This window comes from Tenrec ecaudatus, chromosome 4 (genome assembly GCF_050624435.1).
Source record: "Tenrec ecaudatus isolate mTenEca1 chromosome 4, mTenEca1.hap1, whole genome shotgun sequence".
NCBI classification, from domain to species: domain Eukaryota; kingdom Metazoa; phylum Chordata; class Mammalia; order Afrosoricida; family Tenrecidae; genus Tenrec; species Tenrec ecaudatus.
The window spans coordinates 35,834,023-35,851,696 of record NC_134533.1 but is presented as its reverse complement, the minus strand read 5'-3'; the positions used below and the strand labels follow the sequence as shown (position 1 = coordinate 35,851,696).

Here is a 17,674-nt window from a genome sequence, read left to right as displayed (position 1 = left end):
TGCCCTTCAATTAACCCCACATGTGTTTTATCGGCCAGATTGGCACAATAAACTAACTACCCCAACACACAACAGGAGAACAGCCATAGAAAACCACAGAGGACATACTACTCATGGGTCAGGTTCTATGGACTCAATTGTAACTGGCAAAGAGATGTACATGGCTAGTGGATACAATGAAATAAGTATGTGCAATGGACAAGTTGGTAAGTAACTGGGATGGAGAACTGAATTGAGAACTGGGCTTGGGTAAAATTCAGTTGTGCACCCAGACTGTCCAAGTCCTCCTCACTTTGAGCCAGTACAATTGTGCCATCTACACATCATGAGTTGTTCATAAGCCTTCCTTCAATCCGGAGCCTTAGTCTTCTTCACCTAATGCAGTTTCTCTGAGAATTTGCTTAACATACAAATTGGATAAGTGATGAGAGGCTACTACCCTGACCATTTCTGATTGTAAATCTTGCCGTATTCCCTTGTCCCCACAACTGCCTCTTGACTTGGGTATAAGCTCCACATGAACACAATGAAGTGTTCTGGAATTCCCATTCTTCTCATGCTGTCCATAGTTTGTTACAATCCACACTGTCAAATACCTTGGCACAGTCCATAAAACACAAGAAAACATCTTTTTTGAATTCTGCTTTTAGCCAAGATCCATCTGACATCAGCAGTGATACCCCCTGTTCCACATCCCCTCTGAATTGGCCTGAACTTCTGGCAGCTCCCTGTCAATGGCCTGCTGCAGTGGCTGCAGGATGGTCCCCGCCTCGTGCATAATCTGTCAAAACCGTCTTGTGTGTAGACGAGTACAGTGATACCTCCAAATTCATGTTTGAACATTGAAAAATTCACTCCAAATTCATGTTTGAACATTGACAAATTTGAGAACTGAACATATTTTTCATTTAAGAAATAATAATTTCTTACGATTCTTGCAGTTTTCCTCTTAGCGTACCTGCTGTTATTGCTAACTTTCTTTGGAGCAATGGTTAAGATAGTTTATGCAAATAAAACGCAGAAACCACTAATGACTAATAGAAAGCCAAATACCGTATATACTCGAATATAAGTTGACCTGAATATAAGCCGAGGTACCTAATTATTACCTGGGAAACCAGAAAAACTGATTGACTCGGGTATAAGCCTAGGGTGGAAAATGCAGAAGCTATTGGTGAGTTTCAATAATCAAAACAAATGAAAATAAAATTACTAAAAATTGAGACATCTGTGGGGTAATGTATTTAAATATTTATTTATATTTTTTTTAAATGAATAAATCTTTTTATTGGGACTCATACAACTCTTATCACAATCCATACATACATCAATTGAGCAAAGCACCCTTATACATTCGTTGACCTCGTCCTTCTCAAAATTCGCCTTCCACTTGGGTTCCTGGAATCAGCTCGGTTTCCTTTTTTTTCCTCCTGCTCCCTCTCTGCTCCCCCCTTCCCTCTGTACTCTTAATAGTTTATAAATCATTATTTTATCTTATCTTTTTTCTTTTTTCTTCTTTTACATTTTATTAGGGACTCCAACAACTCTTACCACAATCCATACATATACATACATCAATTGTACAAAGCACACCCATACACTCCCTGTCCCAATCACTCTCAAGGCATTTGCTCTTCACCCAAGCCCCTTGCATCAGGTCCTCCTTTTTTTCCCCCGCTCCCTCCCTTTTCCCCCCTCCCTCATATGCCCTTGGTAATTTATACCTCGTTATTTTGTCATATCTTATTTATATCATATTTTAAATAAAAACATAAATAAAAGGACAAGTCATTTAACGTTAGTAAACCAGCACAGTAAGTGGAAAATAGGTTCAACAAAAACAATAAGGTATCAACAATGATACCTTAAAAGTACTATTCCCTGAGCTCAATCAGCAACCGAGCTAAAATGTAAAGAGTTAAAATCCTTCAAAACTGGATTCCTCATCACCATCCGTATCCCAGTGCAGAGCTTCAGCTGGTGTGAGGTAATCATAGACGCTGTCCTCACTGAGATCGCCGTCATCACCATCACTGCTGTCATTTTCATACAAAGCGCAGTCTTCACTGCCATCCATAGCATTCCTGATACTACATTTCTGGAAGGCACGTGGCACCATGTCTTCTGGAATGTCTTCCCATGCATCTCGAACCCACTTTGCTATTAACTCTATTTCAGGCTTCATGAGATTTCCTCCTTTTGTTAGTGGACTTGACCAGATGATATCCACTCATGCCACATCCTTCGCACACGGTCTTTAAAAGGCTTATTGAACGATACACGTCATAGGATGGCTCTGATTGGTTAGATGTGAGTAAACAAACATTCAAAGCCCTGCAGTGTCAGCGGGGCTCTGAATGAACAGCGGAGAAACGGCAATCTCCCGCGAGATAACGGGTGCTCATCCCGTTACCTGGGGGGGGGTCAGCGAGATGCTACACCCCGCTGGGGTACCACTGACCCGTGTATAAGCCAAACCCCAGTTTTTTAGCACAAAAAATACACGAGTATATATGGGAGTTGGTTCTGTGGTCCCAGAATTACACTTGTAAATAAATTTGCAATGGAGCTTTTTAGCCTCCCATATCACCACCTCAGATACACTATTGGTTTCTGATTTAGCCAAATTAACAATAACTTTTCAACTTCTTTGATGTTCTGGGTCTCCCCTCCCCCCAAACTTTAATAATGTCAACCTAGCCATGTTGTATTCGACCTCTGATTCAAATTCTGTGATTTCTTACGTTTCTTGCAGTTTTCCTCTTAGTGTACCTGCTGTTATTGCTAACTTTCTTTGGAGCGATGGTTACGAAACCACAATGACTAATGTTTTCACGCACTAACACGAGCACAACATGGTGTTGTCTGCGCTAGAGCGGAGCGGGGGTCTGCTGCGAGCCTGGGACACATGCCACACTGTCCACCCATGCTGGCTTTTCTCTCAAGTCAGATTGCCAGTTCAACTCTCACGCTAAGTTAATGAGCACCAAGCAGGTGTTTTTTTTGAACTTTGCTGTTGGAGTCATGGAAAGTTCGAAGTTGGACACCTAGATTATCACTGTTTATGTGGTGGTGCTAAATGAGGGGCAGATGCAGTGTTTCATAGAAGGGGTAGGAGGGGGGCAGATCGCAGACACCCAACCCATTGTTGTCCAGGTGACTCCACGGTGCCCCCCATATGATGGCATGGAACTGTGCCCGAGGATAAAGAGCACGCCCATCCCCCCCCCGATTGTTGTTGTTCTCACTATACTAGACGGCAAAGTGCAAGCATGTGTGGTTTTGAAAGAGTCTAAGAAATCCCATGCGCTCTAATTGACTGCTGTAAGTGATTTCAGGAAATGAAAAGATTTTGCAGAATTTTTTGGAAAGAGTTTTGATTATTCTAATTTTCAGTGAAAAGAATCTATAAATGGCAGAGATAACTTAGGAAAACATTAACTAGGATTCTAAATACGGCTTCCACAGTTGCTGTTATTGCAGCATAAACAGACACATGTATCTCCAGTGCCACTGAGCCCCTTCTGACTGAATATCCCTACGGAGGGTTTCTGAGACTAACTCTGGGCTGAAGGTGACCCTCAGTTACACCTCCAACATCCTGGCACACTTCCCAAGGTGACTGCCCGTATTTTTAATGTAGCTATTCTGTCAGACAATTTAGCTTTTTTGGTAAGGTTTATAGTTATGTCCACTTAAAAAGAAAAGCACCTTTTTGGTGAATTACAGACTTGTGAATATTAGTCATATATGTGGGTATGCAAATTAATTCAAATTTTGTGGTTATTCAAAACCAAGCCAAACCCATTGCCACCAAGTTGATTCCAACTCATAGCAACCATATCAGGTAGAGTAACTGGCACATGGGGTTTCAAAGATGGTCCATCTTTACAGAAGCAGACTGGCACGTCTTACTCCCACAGTGTCTGGTGGAGCACATAACCACTGCTTCACACTGGGCGCTGCCATCAACTGCTGTAAACTGTCTCTTCCAGCAATGGTCTTGTGACCCCCCGAACCTTTAGACTGTTGTCATTCTCATTAGGTACTGTGACACCGTGCGTTGTGACCCCTTTATGCACTGTGCATTGCTCTGTTGAAGCCCCGTGCCAGTCTTTTGGAGGGCCTTCCTTTTGCATGACTGCCAAGTGTTACGGGCTTTTCCAAGGACTGCATTGGAAAACCACCTCTAAGGAGCATCTCGCTGCATTTCTACCAACATGGATGGGATTGCTTTCTGTGGTCTCTTCTTTGCCAACACCATAATTCAGAGGCGTTCCTTCTGCTGTTTTCCTTTCATAGTGTGCACATTTGCATACATAGGAGGTGACTGGAGTACCGTGACTTGGATCAGGCACACCCTAGTACTCACTCAAATAACACCGTTGCCTTTTGACACTTAAGAGGCCTCTTGCACACATTGGCCCAATGCAAATCAGCTGGCGTCCTGAGAAGACAGGATATTCTACTAAAATGTACTGAGGCTTACAGTCAGAAAACCCCAGGGCAGAACTCTGCGTTGCTCAAGCTGAAAGAACCGAACCTTTCAGTTGCACAATATTAAACACCTCTGTGGGCCCAACAGTGAATGGCACAGGGAGCCCCAAAAGGAGGCGGGAGGAAGACATCGCGTCTGTGTACCCAAAGAACAAAACAAACAAAGAACCAGAAAGACAAGAATGAGAGGGGGGGTATCTATGTAGATAAGACTGTGGCCCACTGAAAGAAGATGACCCATTTTGTCTGTACAAACAGAATGTCTGCAGCCCGCGAGGGGCAGAGTCATACAGATGAGGTCTTGGAACCCTTGTATAGAATCAGCCAGTCTTACCATCTCACAAAGTGTATAGGCAGCTAATCCCAAAGGTGGTAGTGCTCTTGGTATCTTTAAGAAGAGCTGGGTAATTTGAACCCAGAGTCCCTGAGCTGAGAAACCTATACCCTGGAGACAGTTGCAGCACTACACAGAAATGGGGGTGGACCCCAAGAAACAGCATCAAGCGTGGCAGAGCTCACCGTCAGGAGCGGCAGCAGTGGAGCTAGGACTCTGCAGTGGACCACCCAGCCCAGGGAACAAGAGCTTAGGGACTTCAATCAGTCCTGACTCGGCTACTGAAATAGCTGTGACATTTGCTGGAGCAGAAGCAGCCCTAGTCAGAGTACTCTAGCCTGAATGACAACCTGTCACTCTGGTAAATCCTGTCCTGGGGAGTATGTTCTGCCAGGCATGCGTCGAGGCAGCGATGAATTAACTAAATCCAGCCGAACAGTAGAAAGTGCTGGGGAAGACTGGCTGGTGTCAGAATTTGTAAAAGAGGAAAGTGACCCAATAGATTGGGAAGTTCCCGAGCAGAATCAATAACACATGCAAGTAAAAGCTGACTGTGAAATGCAGTTAAAATGCAGTTCCAGAGTTGGTGCACATTTTTAGTGAGAATGAGACGTGAGTAGGTTTTAAAACTTGAAAAGGAACCTTAAGTCTGGCACTTCTAGGGTCCACCTTCTTAACCAGCTCCTGTGCCCACGTACTCTTTGCCAGGTCACCTAAGAACTTCCAATACGGTATTTGAACCTTAAGCAAGCATTTTCACCATGTTACAAAAGAAGAAGCCGGCACAAAACTGTTGAGAGTCTAGGAAGTATCAGAGCCATGTTTGAATTCCAGCACCCACTCTTTAAGTCATTGTGCCATGCTGCTGCTTGTTAAGTTTTTTTGGAAAATAGAACAATTCATTAACATAGTAATATATGCATCTCATTTAAATAGTCAGAACTAAAAATCTAACTGAACTAGGAACCGCAGTTCCCTGCCCTACCTCACTCCTCTGTCTTCTGTATCAGGAACCATCTTTGCCTTAGTTATTTCTCCAGTTATTTGCTCATCACTCTGCTTCTAAAGACTATGTGTTTGCTGGTTCGCTGTCACCTTGAATGAGCCTCGTCATAGATATTATCTGTGGATTTCTGCTGGGCAGTCTGTCTCCCCATGTGGTTATTTTGCAGTCCCTAGCTAAATCAGAATTCATTCTTCACACTGTTAGGCTCCTAAGTATAGAGCTGAAGTGTATGTGCAGTGCATTATGTACTGTCACTTATTAGGACTTTTCTTGCTTTTTGCCTTTCCTAAAGTTAATCATTTCCTTTTAAGATTTTGTCCTGTTTCCTTTGGAGCTGTCGCCACACAGGAGTCCTGCTAGCACAGTGATGACATGTCTTAGCTGCCAGCTGAGAGGGCAGTGGTGGCAACCTGCAAACCACCTAGGGGAGAGAACGGAGGCGCACGGCTCGGAACGCGTACAGCTTTGGAAACAAAGGCAATTCTGTTCTGTGCTTAACGGTGACTGTGCTGAGCTGTGCTCGGCTGCAGTGTTTGGATTGTTAATTCTTCCCTGACAATTTCTGTAACATCATTCACATTCAACCATCACTCCGGTTCTTTTTGTCGGCCCTCATGCTGTACTGGTTACACGTTGGGCTGCGATTCACAAAGTGTGCAGTCGGAAACCTCTAGCCACTCTCAGGAGAAAGACAAGGCTTTCTGCTTATGTAAAAAGTTCTCTCCTGTCCTGTAGGGTCATTATGGGTTGGCATCTACCCCGTGGCAGTGAGTGTTGAGATACATCATGGAAGGAAGCTTAGTGGTGCTGTGGGGTCAGCAGTTCAAACCCAGTAGCTGCTCCTTGGGAGAACGAGGAGGCTGTCTACGCCCATAAAGATTTACAACCCCTCAGAAGCCCTATATAGAGTCAATATGGGTCAGAATCGACTCAGTAACCGTGGGTTTATTTGTTACTAGGAGTCCTAATGGTGCTGTTAGCTTAGCACCAATTGGATTGCTTACCCCAAGGTTGGTGGTTCAAACACACCAGCTGCTCTTTGGGAGAGAGATGAAGCTATGTGCTTCTATAAAGATTCATAGCCTTGGAACCCTATGTAGGGCTGCCCGAGAGCCAGAACCATCTCGGTGGCAGTGGCTGCTTGGTGGTGTGTCAGTAGCTGTGCATTCCAAGGAGCCTCTCTGAGCTGCTTTCATCCTGTGCCCAGTCTGCTGGAGGGGGAGGGGGGGGGTCTTCACAGCACTCAGTTCCTTTTATTTAGCCCTGGGAAGTCCCTGGTGTCAATCAGCTTTCCCCAAAACCGAGCTCAGGAGCAGAATCAACTTGGTGGTGGGGGTAGAAGAGGGACCATAGACTCAACAGTAACGTTTAGAAGGGGATGTGTAGAGTTTACAGCTAACTCCCCACAGAATTTGGCCTTTGTCCGTGGCTCCTGACATGGAATTTCTTCCGTACCTTATCTCTAAGGTCTCCAGTTCACCTCAGGGTTCATGCAACTTGAAGTAATTGGGGTAGTGTCTGAAAAGGTCTCGCTGGAAGGGGAAGGGGGACTGGCGCTGGGGTTCCATCAGCCAGGCCTGCATACAGCTCAGCTCAGGACCCCATGCACTTGCTTGTGCTGGGGAGGGAAGTGCTCTTCAGGGAACCTGGACCTGTCAAACCCAAGGGAGCAGGGAGCCAGCAGGTCCACAGTAAGATAGGCTGGGGGGCCCTGAGTTTGGCTGGCCTCTTGAGGGAGCTGTGGAAACCTCCTGAACTTGCATCTAGAAGGTCAAGACTGAGGGTGTTATAAGGACCCCTAAGTTTTCAGCTAGTGTCTGAAGCCAAGGGCAGCCTGGAGGGCTGCATTGAACTTGTGAGATCTGGTCTCATTCCAGGGGGTATTCGGGCCCTAGGGAGAAGGGCCGTAGGAGTGAGAAGTCGAATTAAATAGATCTGAATTGGATTTACTTGACTCTTTTCCACATTGAACTTACATCCTTTCAGGGAGGAATCACAATGTGCCCTTTGCCGTCTGCGGTCTATGGACTTGGGCCCTCGCAGTCTGTTCTTACACCACAGCAGCTGATTGAATAGTGACTACTTCTATGGCAAGCGTGTATTTTCCTCCTCTGAGCAGCACCCCTCCCAAAAGTTTGCCTTAGCTCCCTTTATTCCAAGCAGCGGGTACTGTCCCTCTGCCCACGCTGGCTCCTAAATAACCTGCGCTTAGCCTGCACCATTTCATCCAGCCTGCAGGTGGCAGACTTGTTTTACTTATGCGGCAGCGTTAAAGGTTCAGTGCTATTTAATGAGTGCTGGCATTCGGAGAAGTGATTTAATCAGCTGCATCTTTCCCTATTAGAGGAGAAGTAGATTAATGTTAGGGACGGAGGCTCCCTCAGAAAGTGCCGGGTAATTTACTTCTTCATTTGGTCCGTCTTCGTTTCATGATCCTAGCGAGCTTGGATTGTAGTTCTCTGAATGGACTGTACCATATGTAAACCGCTGACATGCCTTAATTACTTTCGTCAGCGTAATGGAGCTGCGATTGGCTTCATATGAACCACAAAGCAATTTGTTCTGCATTTGTATTTTAAGAGTTTTCTGGTATTCAGTTTCTTTTCTTCAATCTGGAGACCTTTCAGTACTCTTATATTGATCATCAATTTAATGCGTTAATATAATTGATTTTACTTAAGTAAGCAGTGCTTTTGTTCCTACTGGAAGAAAGAGATAAGCTAGGGACAAGGAATTAGATTGGTGCATCGTATTTGAAGTTGAAGACAAAATTAAGCTGTAGAAAAATTGGAAGAGCAAATTTGGGATTATGTGGAAATTGCTTAGAGAAACTCTTATAAAAAATAACCAAAGGTTGCATGTATGCCCAATGTAGCAGGTAAGGCAGCAATGCGCTGAGCAAAACCATCTTGATTTATTCTGTTGAGAGAGAAAGTGAACATAGTTCTAATGACGAGTTTGGGCGGGGGTGGGGGGGGGGTTCCAGGAGCCCAAGTTGACTCCATGATACTTGGTGGTGGAATGATTTTTATGTGAGTATACTTTCAAAATTAGTCCACTTGTTTTATAAAAATGACAAAACTTAAAATGGCTGTGGTGGTGTGTGCCGCCAGGTGGTGTTTCCAATGCATAGCAACCCCATAGAGATAGATTGATACATACCTGACAGAGTAGACCTACCTCATAGGATGCCTGGGGCTCCAGTCCTTACAGGAGGAGCCTTGTTGGCCTAGTGGTGACACACTGCACTGCAATCTGAAAGGTTGGCGTTCAAAACCACCAGCCACTCCTCAGGAGAAAGATGGAGCTTTCTACTTCGAGAAAGTAAAGAGTCTTGGACTCTCACGGGGGCAGTTCTACCCTCGCCTACAAGGTCACTATGAGTTGTCATCAACTCTGGCAGTGAGAATCTGCACAGGATCCCATTGTTAGATCTCTCCCCCAGAGACTTGCTGGTGAGCTCTGTCTCAGCCTTCTGGGTTAGTAGCCCAGTATTTGTCAATAAAGACCCTCCCACCACCACTGAGTCGATTCGGCCCACTGGGACCCCGCAGGACTGTGTAGGAGTTTCCCCGTTGGGGCTCTAAAGCTGTAAATCTTTATGTGGCAGAAAGCCTCATCTTTTTACCCCTGGGAAACTAGTGGATTCAAACTGCTGACCTTGAGGTTAGCAGCACAGCATATAATAACCCATCATGCTTCTGGGCACATTCAAACGGTAACTAAATCATAACTAAAATATAGGTGATGCTTTGAGGACTAATTGAAATTGTATGACCATGAGCAGTTATTCTCTTTGCCATAGTTGTGCCCAGTTAAAATTGGTAAAAATATAATTTGTACACATGTAAACTGTTCTCATTTTGACAGGTGAAACGTAGAATGAATTAAGTGGAATGAAGTGGGAGGCTCTTTAATTTCTGATGAAGTGAAATACAATTTCAGGGGAGTCTAGAAAGGCCCACACTATCTCACTAGGGTTGACAGCAGCTATAAAAGATCAATATTAATAACTTACGTGCAGCCTGTCACTCAGAGCTGGATATTATGATTGTATAATTACTTTCCCTTTGGAAAAGTACATTTGGAAAAGAGAGATTATGCTGATCAAAAGACACAGTAGAATGGAATATGTATTGTTCTTAATAAATGAATGCTTATGTTTTACAGTGGTTTTGTGTGACCGAGGACAAATTGGTTAATCAGAAAATATATTACCTATTTTTCTCTCCATAATAAGCTAGTATAATCAATCAAGAGATAGTACTAATACATGAAAATATCGAAAAATGCCTTTCTTGCTTTTTTGTTGCCTTCATTTCAGAGTAAGAAGAGTGATCTGCTAGTTTTTAATGAGAAAAGCAATTTCAATTCATGCATGAAGGGTGGTTATAAGAGGAATGATTATGTTCTTTTTTATTTATTCTTTTTAATTCTTGAGGTTTTTAATGCTGGAGATTTAGAAAATATTTCATAAATGCATGTGTAGTCCTTTTGTCTGGGATACTGGAAACGGCAGGTCTCAGGTGCATGATTACAATAGCAGGTGGACTCTGGGACAAATACGAACTGGGGTGTGACAGCTGGACAAAGAGGTACAAACTCTGAAGGGAGACTTACTTTCCAGAGAACTGACTAAGCTTTCCTCATCAATTCGAACCTCCATCCTTCCCTTGATCATTTTACCTGTAAGGGTTTATTGTATCAATAAAAGGTGGAACCGAAGAATGACGAAACCTGCCACTCCTTTTTCTCCTTTAATCTTGTAATCAACTGGCCTGACAATGTCTGTGGAATGCTAGGGAGCTGTGGAAAGGATTCTACGAAGAAAGAATTGTATTGACAAGAACAAAACTTAGAGAATTTCGTGTTTCCTTAGTTAAGTACTGGCCACTTCACTTGCCTAGTTGGCAGTCTTGTGGGTTTGGGGACCCTCTTTTTCTCAGTCTTCTGCAGAGGACTTGATAGCAATTCCTTTGGACTCTTGGATGGCCTTGAGGTACGTTACGTTTTGGTGGTTACAATTTTCTCCTTTACCTTCCAGATGGCCCCATTAAGATACTCATGCCATCATTGTCCCCGACCATGGAAGAAGGGAACATTGTGAAATGGTTGAAAAAGGAAGGTGAGCAAGCATTTTACTAATGTCCTAAACGCTTTGTTATTTGACCATTTGCTTTTCCTCCTTTATCAATCAGGTTGTGGATTGGGATGATTACATGACTTGAATAGGCTTCTCTGACACTTACTATAGCTTTATTTAAATTTTTAAAAAATTTCGACGACAGCAAATTCTTTCTGGATTCAGCCTGTGCCTTTTTGCAAGTGGAGAATGCTACTAAGTATTTTCAGACCTGGGTCCAGGTTGTTTCGTCCTGGTACTTAGTCCCTTTTAATGTTAACACCAAGTACCTTTTAATGTTTAATGTTAACATTCAGTCTCTTAGTCCCTCTTAAAATAATATAGAAGTTTGTCATGATTCTATGTGTCGTTGTTTTTCTGAAGCTAGGCAGGTTGATTAAGAATTTCATGGGGCAGAACCAGTAAGAGCAACCCGAAAGAAACAGTACAGAAAGCTGTGGAAGAGGTTTTGGTCCTACCAGACAGTAGGGCGTAGTAGGAGCTTTAAAAGTCCGTGGAATTACATTAGTGAGAAAGGAAGAAATGGACCGTGCTGCACACAGTGCTCAAGTGAAAAAGGAAACGTCACAAGCACCAGGAGGGGGACACGTCCTTTGGACAGTCTGTGTACACCTGTTAGTGGAGTCAACGCCCGGCTCTCACTCAGACCTCAGGTGTAGGAGGGGAAGCTGACAACTCGAGTAATTTGGCTGTAACCTGGCCAAAACACAGTTAGTGAAAAACTTCCCAGTGACTCATGGGAAAAGATTTATATCAGAAAGAGTTAAGATCCCTGAAGATAGAAGAGGAGTTATCAACTTAATAGAAAAAATGATGGGTAAGATACAGGAACAAATGGTTCAAAGGAGAAAAAAAATGTCAGCAGCCCATTAAACATGGCGGAAATACAAACCTCTCTACTAATGAGAGCTACTTATACACAACACCAAGGAGCCTGGTGGTGCGAAAATTAAGCGCTCCTCGGCTAAGCCGCCTAGCTGCTCCCCCGAAGAAAGGCTTGGCCGTCTGCTCCCTGATGACAGCAGCCTTGGGGAGCTGATGGGGCAGCCCTCCTCGGTCACACGGGGCCGGCTCTGTGTCACCTAACATTTCCCACCAAGCTCATTCACGGGAATTAACATCTGGCCAGCTGTTCCGTGGATGAGGCTGCGGCAGGACACGGGCGTCCTCGGACACTGCTGGAGAGGGAATCAGTCTCGGAGCGCTCACAAGCAAGATAAGCCCAGGTTGATTTGTGCCGCTCACCAACCAGCAGCGAGCAGCTTTACCACATCACAGATTCTGCTTCGAGATAAATGGCTGCCATCTGTCTGTCCCAGCCCCTCACGTGCCACTTTCCTACAGAATCAAAGCCTCTTTTCAAAGGTAAAGTCCCAGTCAAGGACAGCGCTCCCCACTAAGCATGGGCTCACGTGTGCTTACCTACTAGTTTGTAGGGCACCGTTGCATTGTTTTGTTTGGTTTTTACCATATTGCATGCAGCTGTTTATTACAGGTTAAATAAGTCAGCACGAGGAAGTCCATGCTTGCCGTGCTATTGGGTGATTATTCCCCTGGCGGAAATGCGAACCTCTCAAAAAGCAAACTCACTGCTGGCGAGGCAATTGCAACTCATAGCGACCGTACAGCACAGTGTAGAACTGCCCCTGTGGGTTCTTGAAGTGCGACTCTTCGCAGGAGCAGAAAGCCTCGGCTTTCTCCCTAAGAGAGGCGCTGGTTTCTCCTGCCAGTCTGCTTGTCCAGAGTGACATCAGTGTTCCACTGAAAACGCACAGGCACGCTCACGAGTTCACTAATGGCCGTGCTGCTTGTGCAGCAAGAGGTCCAAGTAGCCTAAATCTAGGCTGTTGGAGCATGGCTGAGTAGCCAGCCACCAGGTAAAAATAATGAAGAATTTCTCTCTGTGTGGAGTGGTCATTGAAGACAAAGCACAGGCAGAGAAAGAAGTGGGCGTAGTATCATTTGCTTAAGAAAGTGGCAGGGGTGCTTTTGTTCTGAAACAATCGGACCAAGTGTAAAAGGGGAAAGAGAGGGGGAAACAGCAAATCGAGAATGAAAGGTGCGACCCAGGGAGTGGGGAACTTGTGTGCTTGCGGAGACTATTTAAATAGGCCCCTGTGCCTCTTCACATTTGAAAAACCAATTCTGAACGCTTTTTATCACTACAGCCATCTAAGCAGATATTGAGGGGGGGGGTGTAAGACTTCTTTCACATCTAGATGTGATACTATGAAATCTTTTCGATGTAAATTAAACTTACCACAGAGTGGGGAGTCACCAAGTGTCAGCAGCAGAGAGGAGAGCCAAAGCGCAGGAGGGGAAGTTGGGGTTGAGAGCCTGTGCCTCTGGAGAGGTGGTGAGATGGGAGCGGGGTTTGAGGAGGGGGCTTGGGGAATGAAGGAGAGGGGAACCTGAAGTTAGATTCAGGTTTGCATGAGGTATCTCTCAGACGTTTAAGGGAAGGTGGGCAACAGTTGGGTCATGAGAGGGAAGTCTGACTTGGAGATAGAAGATGGAGAGTTGACCGCATATGAATGGAATTCAAAGCCATTAGTTAACTGGCAAACTTTGACTTGGGATGATATAAACACAGAATGCCTCCTTCTCAAAATTTGTTGTTATCCATCTACCCTCATGAAGCTATGGGGTTCAAATGTGTAGTACTTGGGTTGTTGAGACCCCACAGGTAGAGAGCGAGAGTGGTCCCAGGCTGGCCTAGCCGAAGCCACTAGTCTAGGACGACACTGCCTCTGATTGACACCACACTGATTCCCAGATGAACTTCACTGCCCAAGAGTTCACAGGCTCACATTGAATGTGCCCCGGGAGCAGTCCTCCGGGCACCAGAGTCAGCGAGTATAGCAAGGAGGAAGACGCGATAGACTTCCAGGAACGTCTGTTCGTTGGGATTACTGGATGTGTGAATGCATGTCTGTAAAGATTAAACACGTGAGAGAAAAACTTGAAAGAGGAGAATGGACAGGGTCCGTTAAGTCCAGGTAGATTTCAAAAATAACAAGTAGGACTAGGAATGAAAAATAACGGGTTTTTTAATTAGGAGGCAAAAGAAACAGCAGCTCAAGGGTGAATTAAAGTGCAAGTAGATATGACTGGACCCAAAGCTGTGACCTGGAGGCCCCACTGCAGTGGAAAATATGAGCGAGGAGAAACCTGCCGGAGAAAATGAGAACCCAAGAGAGAAGTAGTACGTATCCACCCCCACAAAGGCAGGCGCTTGTGGCGTCTGAGAAACACAGGTGTCCTGGGAATGAAAGCCCAGCGCTTCGTCGGCAGGCACTTTGAGCCGTTGCCTCTTTCTGCATGGCTGCTGTCAGCTTTGAGAGTGATTGTCAGACTCTCGGAACGTTTCACTTAATAAATAATGTAATTCGTTGGGCTCTATTTTTAGCCTGCTTTTCCCTGGTGATTTATAGAGCTTTGGCTTTTTCTCCATTTCATATGACCAGGTGTTGGTATCATTAAATAATGATTCAGACACAGCACAGCCTTTTAGAGATTAGCACAAAGAGATTAGATTTCGTCATATTTGGGGGCCTGATAAGAAAGTCGATAAGAGGGTCCTTTGAGGCACGTTTCTCTGTCCAACTTGCAGCTCACTGGCTCCTAATAAGTGTTTCACCCGCACTAGGATGCCAGTGTGACACGAAGCCAGAGGTGGATTCTCTCCGCATTCTTTCTTCACTGTCTTTGCCATGTGCTATTTTCATAAAGGCCAGGATGTATTTTAAATCCCCAGAACGTGTTCCCTTCAAGTTGCTCTTCAGATCCACCCGTGCTGCCAACTGAGGCGCAAAGTTTGTCTCTTAATAGTCTGCAAACCATTGAGCATGACCTCAGGCTTTCTTCTCAGACTTGTAAAAGGCCACCATTGAGTTCTTTTGCTAAATGGTCTTGGGAACTAGAGCCCGTGGAATCCATTTGTCTTGTGCACTGTTTCCACGCACCTGACTTTCTTCCCTCTCCGGGGATGTCATCCAACATGGCTTGCTCACGAACTGTAAAGACCCTGGTCGCGACTTCCCAAGGCAGAGCGTAGAGCACGGTCCTGTGGACCTACATGTGTTCTCCACGAGGTGATCAAGGAATCGGGGTTTATCATCCATTGGAGAGCTGTCCCGTGCCACATCTGGATGTGAGTTGAGCCAGATGAAATGTGAGGTCTATCCTGCCCCTCAAAGGTGATAACTCGGTTTTTCTTTTTTGTTTTTAAAGTCATAAACCATGTGATAGGCTAGTCTATAAATTATTTCCATCTCTGCTGACTTAATGTGCCTTGAAAAATAGTTTTATGATGAGTGTTAGAATACCTCATTTCATTCTGCAGATTGAGTGAAAACAAGCATTGTAAAGAAATTACGTTGGAAAGGATTCGATGCCACCCATAATTTTGGAGCCTCTTGTAGTGCCTGAGTTGAGATGTAATTCCACATGTTAACCCGTTTGTTACTGTGAGGGAAAGTAGTGTGCTTTTGAGATTTTTCCTTTGATTAAAGCTGACATAGTTTATTTTTCATTAAAGAAAAGATCAGCTCTGCTGAATAAAACCACAAAAAATAGAAAATAGCAGACTGTAAATTCCCATCCAAATTGCATTAAAATCTTGAGAGTCTTGTAGCGCATTTTGTGAGAGAAGACTTAAGGGCATGAGAAATCGCTGTCTTTCTTGCACTTCGAGTACCGTGGGCAAACCTGCCTGAGGTCATTAGGTACAGCAAGTAGTCACACGGTGTCTGGGTGTGCTTGGTCAAGCGCTCACTCTGGTGCTTGTTGCTGCTGGTGGCATTAGCCTTCGGGTGACGTCATTCTGTGTGAGCGCGCCTTTTGTCACTGAAAATAGTTTTTGCACAAGTCTTAGGCCGCTTCTAACGAACAGTAGTAAGGCTACAGTATAAAATTCTGACATAAAATGTTTTGAAAGGGGCTTTACCTTTGTCACCAGATGCCACTAGTGGGTAATGTGGCCCTGCACCTTCTACGGAAGAGGCTTCGGGAATGTATGCACGTTTATTATGCTAAGATGAAAAAGGAAACTAAAAATGCATTTCATAAGCAGCTTCATTGTTTTCCTGCAGTATGGAACTATTTTTAGCAGCATTACTGAGTTATAATTTGCATAACCTTATAATTTATCCATTTTTGCTATACAATTCAGTGCTTTTTAGTAACTATATGGAATTATGTAACCATCACCACAGCCCAGTTGTAGAGCATTGCCTTTATCCACAAAAGACCCCTGGTGCCTGACTGCACTGAATTCTCCCCATCCCGAGTCTTTGACAACTTTCATCTGCTTCTGTCTGGGGTAAAAAAGAAATCTTTGTAGGACATTTTGTATAAATGGAACCATGCAGAATAGTAATCTTTTGTGAGTGACTGCGTTCATTTGGCATGTTTTCAAGCTCATCCATGTCATACCATGTATAAGTAGTTCATACCCTTTCTTAGGGAACAGTAGCCTATCATTATACATCTTGACATAAACTGCTAATATTTGTCTTATGCAGAATTTTAGATTTTTGTGACTGGACTTATAAATTACAGTACTATTCAATAGAACTTTCTGGGATGGCGGAATATGCTGTCTGAGCCGTCTGCTGTAGCTTCCGGCCACTTGTAGCTATTGAGCCCTTGATTTGGACAATACAGCAAAATGTAAGCAGTCAGACATAACAGGGGAGATCTCAAACTTCGCCCCAAACTTCTGCTGGTCTTCAATCTTTAGGCAGGACGTTGAGCATCTAAGGAGTCATGTCCCCTCAAGGCTTAGACTGTTCACCAGTGTCTCTTCCTCTTCGTGGTGTGTGCAGGGTCATAGGCGCAAGGGCAGCGGCTGTGGCTCAAGCCTATCAGCCAGTCCTTGTGAGAAAGTTGAGACTGGCATAGAAACCCCTTTTGGGGTCACTGTGGGTGAGAACTGATTCGATGGCGAAAGGTTTTATTGTTCGGATTATTACATTTCAGGGAGTTCTGATGGCACAACAGTTCGGTGCTCTGCAGATCAGAGAGAGATGGGTGGGTGGTTTGATTCCACCCAGCAGATTGGTTGGTGAAAGACAGGGCTATCGCTTGCGTAAGATCAGTAGTGCTAGGTGCTGGCAACATGGGCTGCCTCGTAGCTGCCTCGTCTGCAGTACAATAAGGCACGCCCCAGTCCTGTGCCGTCTTCATAGTGGCTGCTGTGGCCATCCGTCTTTCGAGACAAGTTTGTTTTGCTGGCAGTCCATGTTATAGTTAATATATACCATTCACCAGCAGTATAATTCAGGGCGTCACTTCTTCAATCAGCTTACACGTGCACATGACGTGATTGACCATACCATGGCCTGAATCCTGTGTACCTTGATCCTCCAAGTGACATTGGGCAGATTTTCCCAATGTCTTATGTCTTGATTTCTTGACCGCTGTTTCTGTGAGCATTGAATGTGGGTCCAAGTCAAGCAAAATCCTTGGCAACTTCAATATTTTCTACCTTTATTATCATACTGCCTATTAGTCCTTCCGTGAAGATTTTGTGTTTTTTATGCTGTGGTGTTATCCAAACTGACCACCTTTCTGTAGCCTTTGCTCTTCATCCGTAAGTGCCTCAAGTCCTCTTCTTAGCAAACGGAGTTGTGTCATTTGTGTATCACAAGGTGTTCGTGATCCTGCCTTTAGTCTTGATTGCACGTTCTTC

The 17,674-nt window shown here is 44.5% G+C and overlaps 1 protein-coding gene across 1 annotated transcript in view; it reads left to right on the top strand.

Moving 5' to 3' along the window:
* The window catches only part of PDHX (pyruvate dehydrogenase complex component X), a 67,279-nt gene that overhangs the window by 3,151 nt on the left and 46,454 nt on the right, over positions 1-17,674 (top strand). Inside the window, exon 2 of the mRNA XM_075545909.1 lies at positions 10,882-10,962. Within this exon, the coding sequence (XP_075402024.1) occupies positions 10,882-10,962 (81 nt within the window). The remainder of the gene's footprint in view (positions 1-10,881; positions 10,963-17,674) is intronic.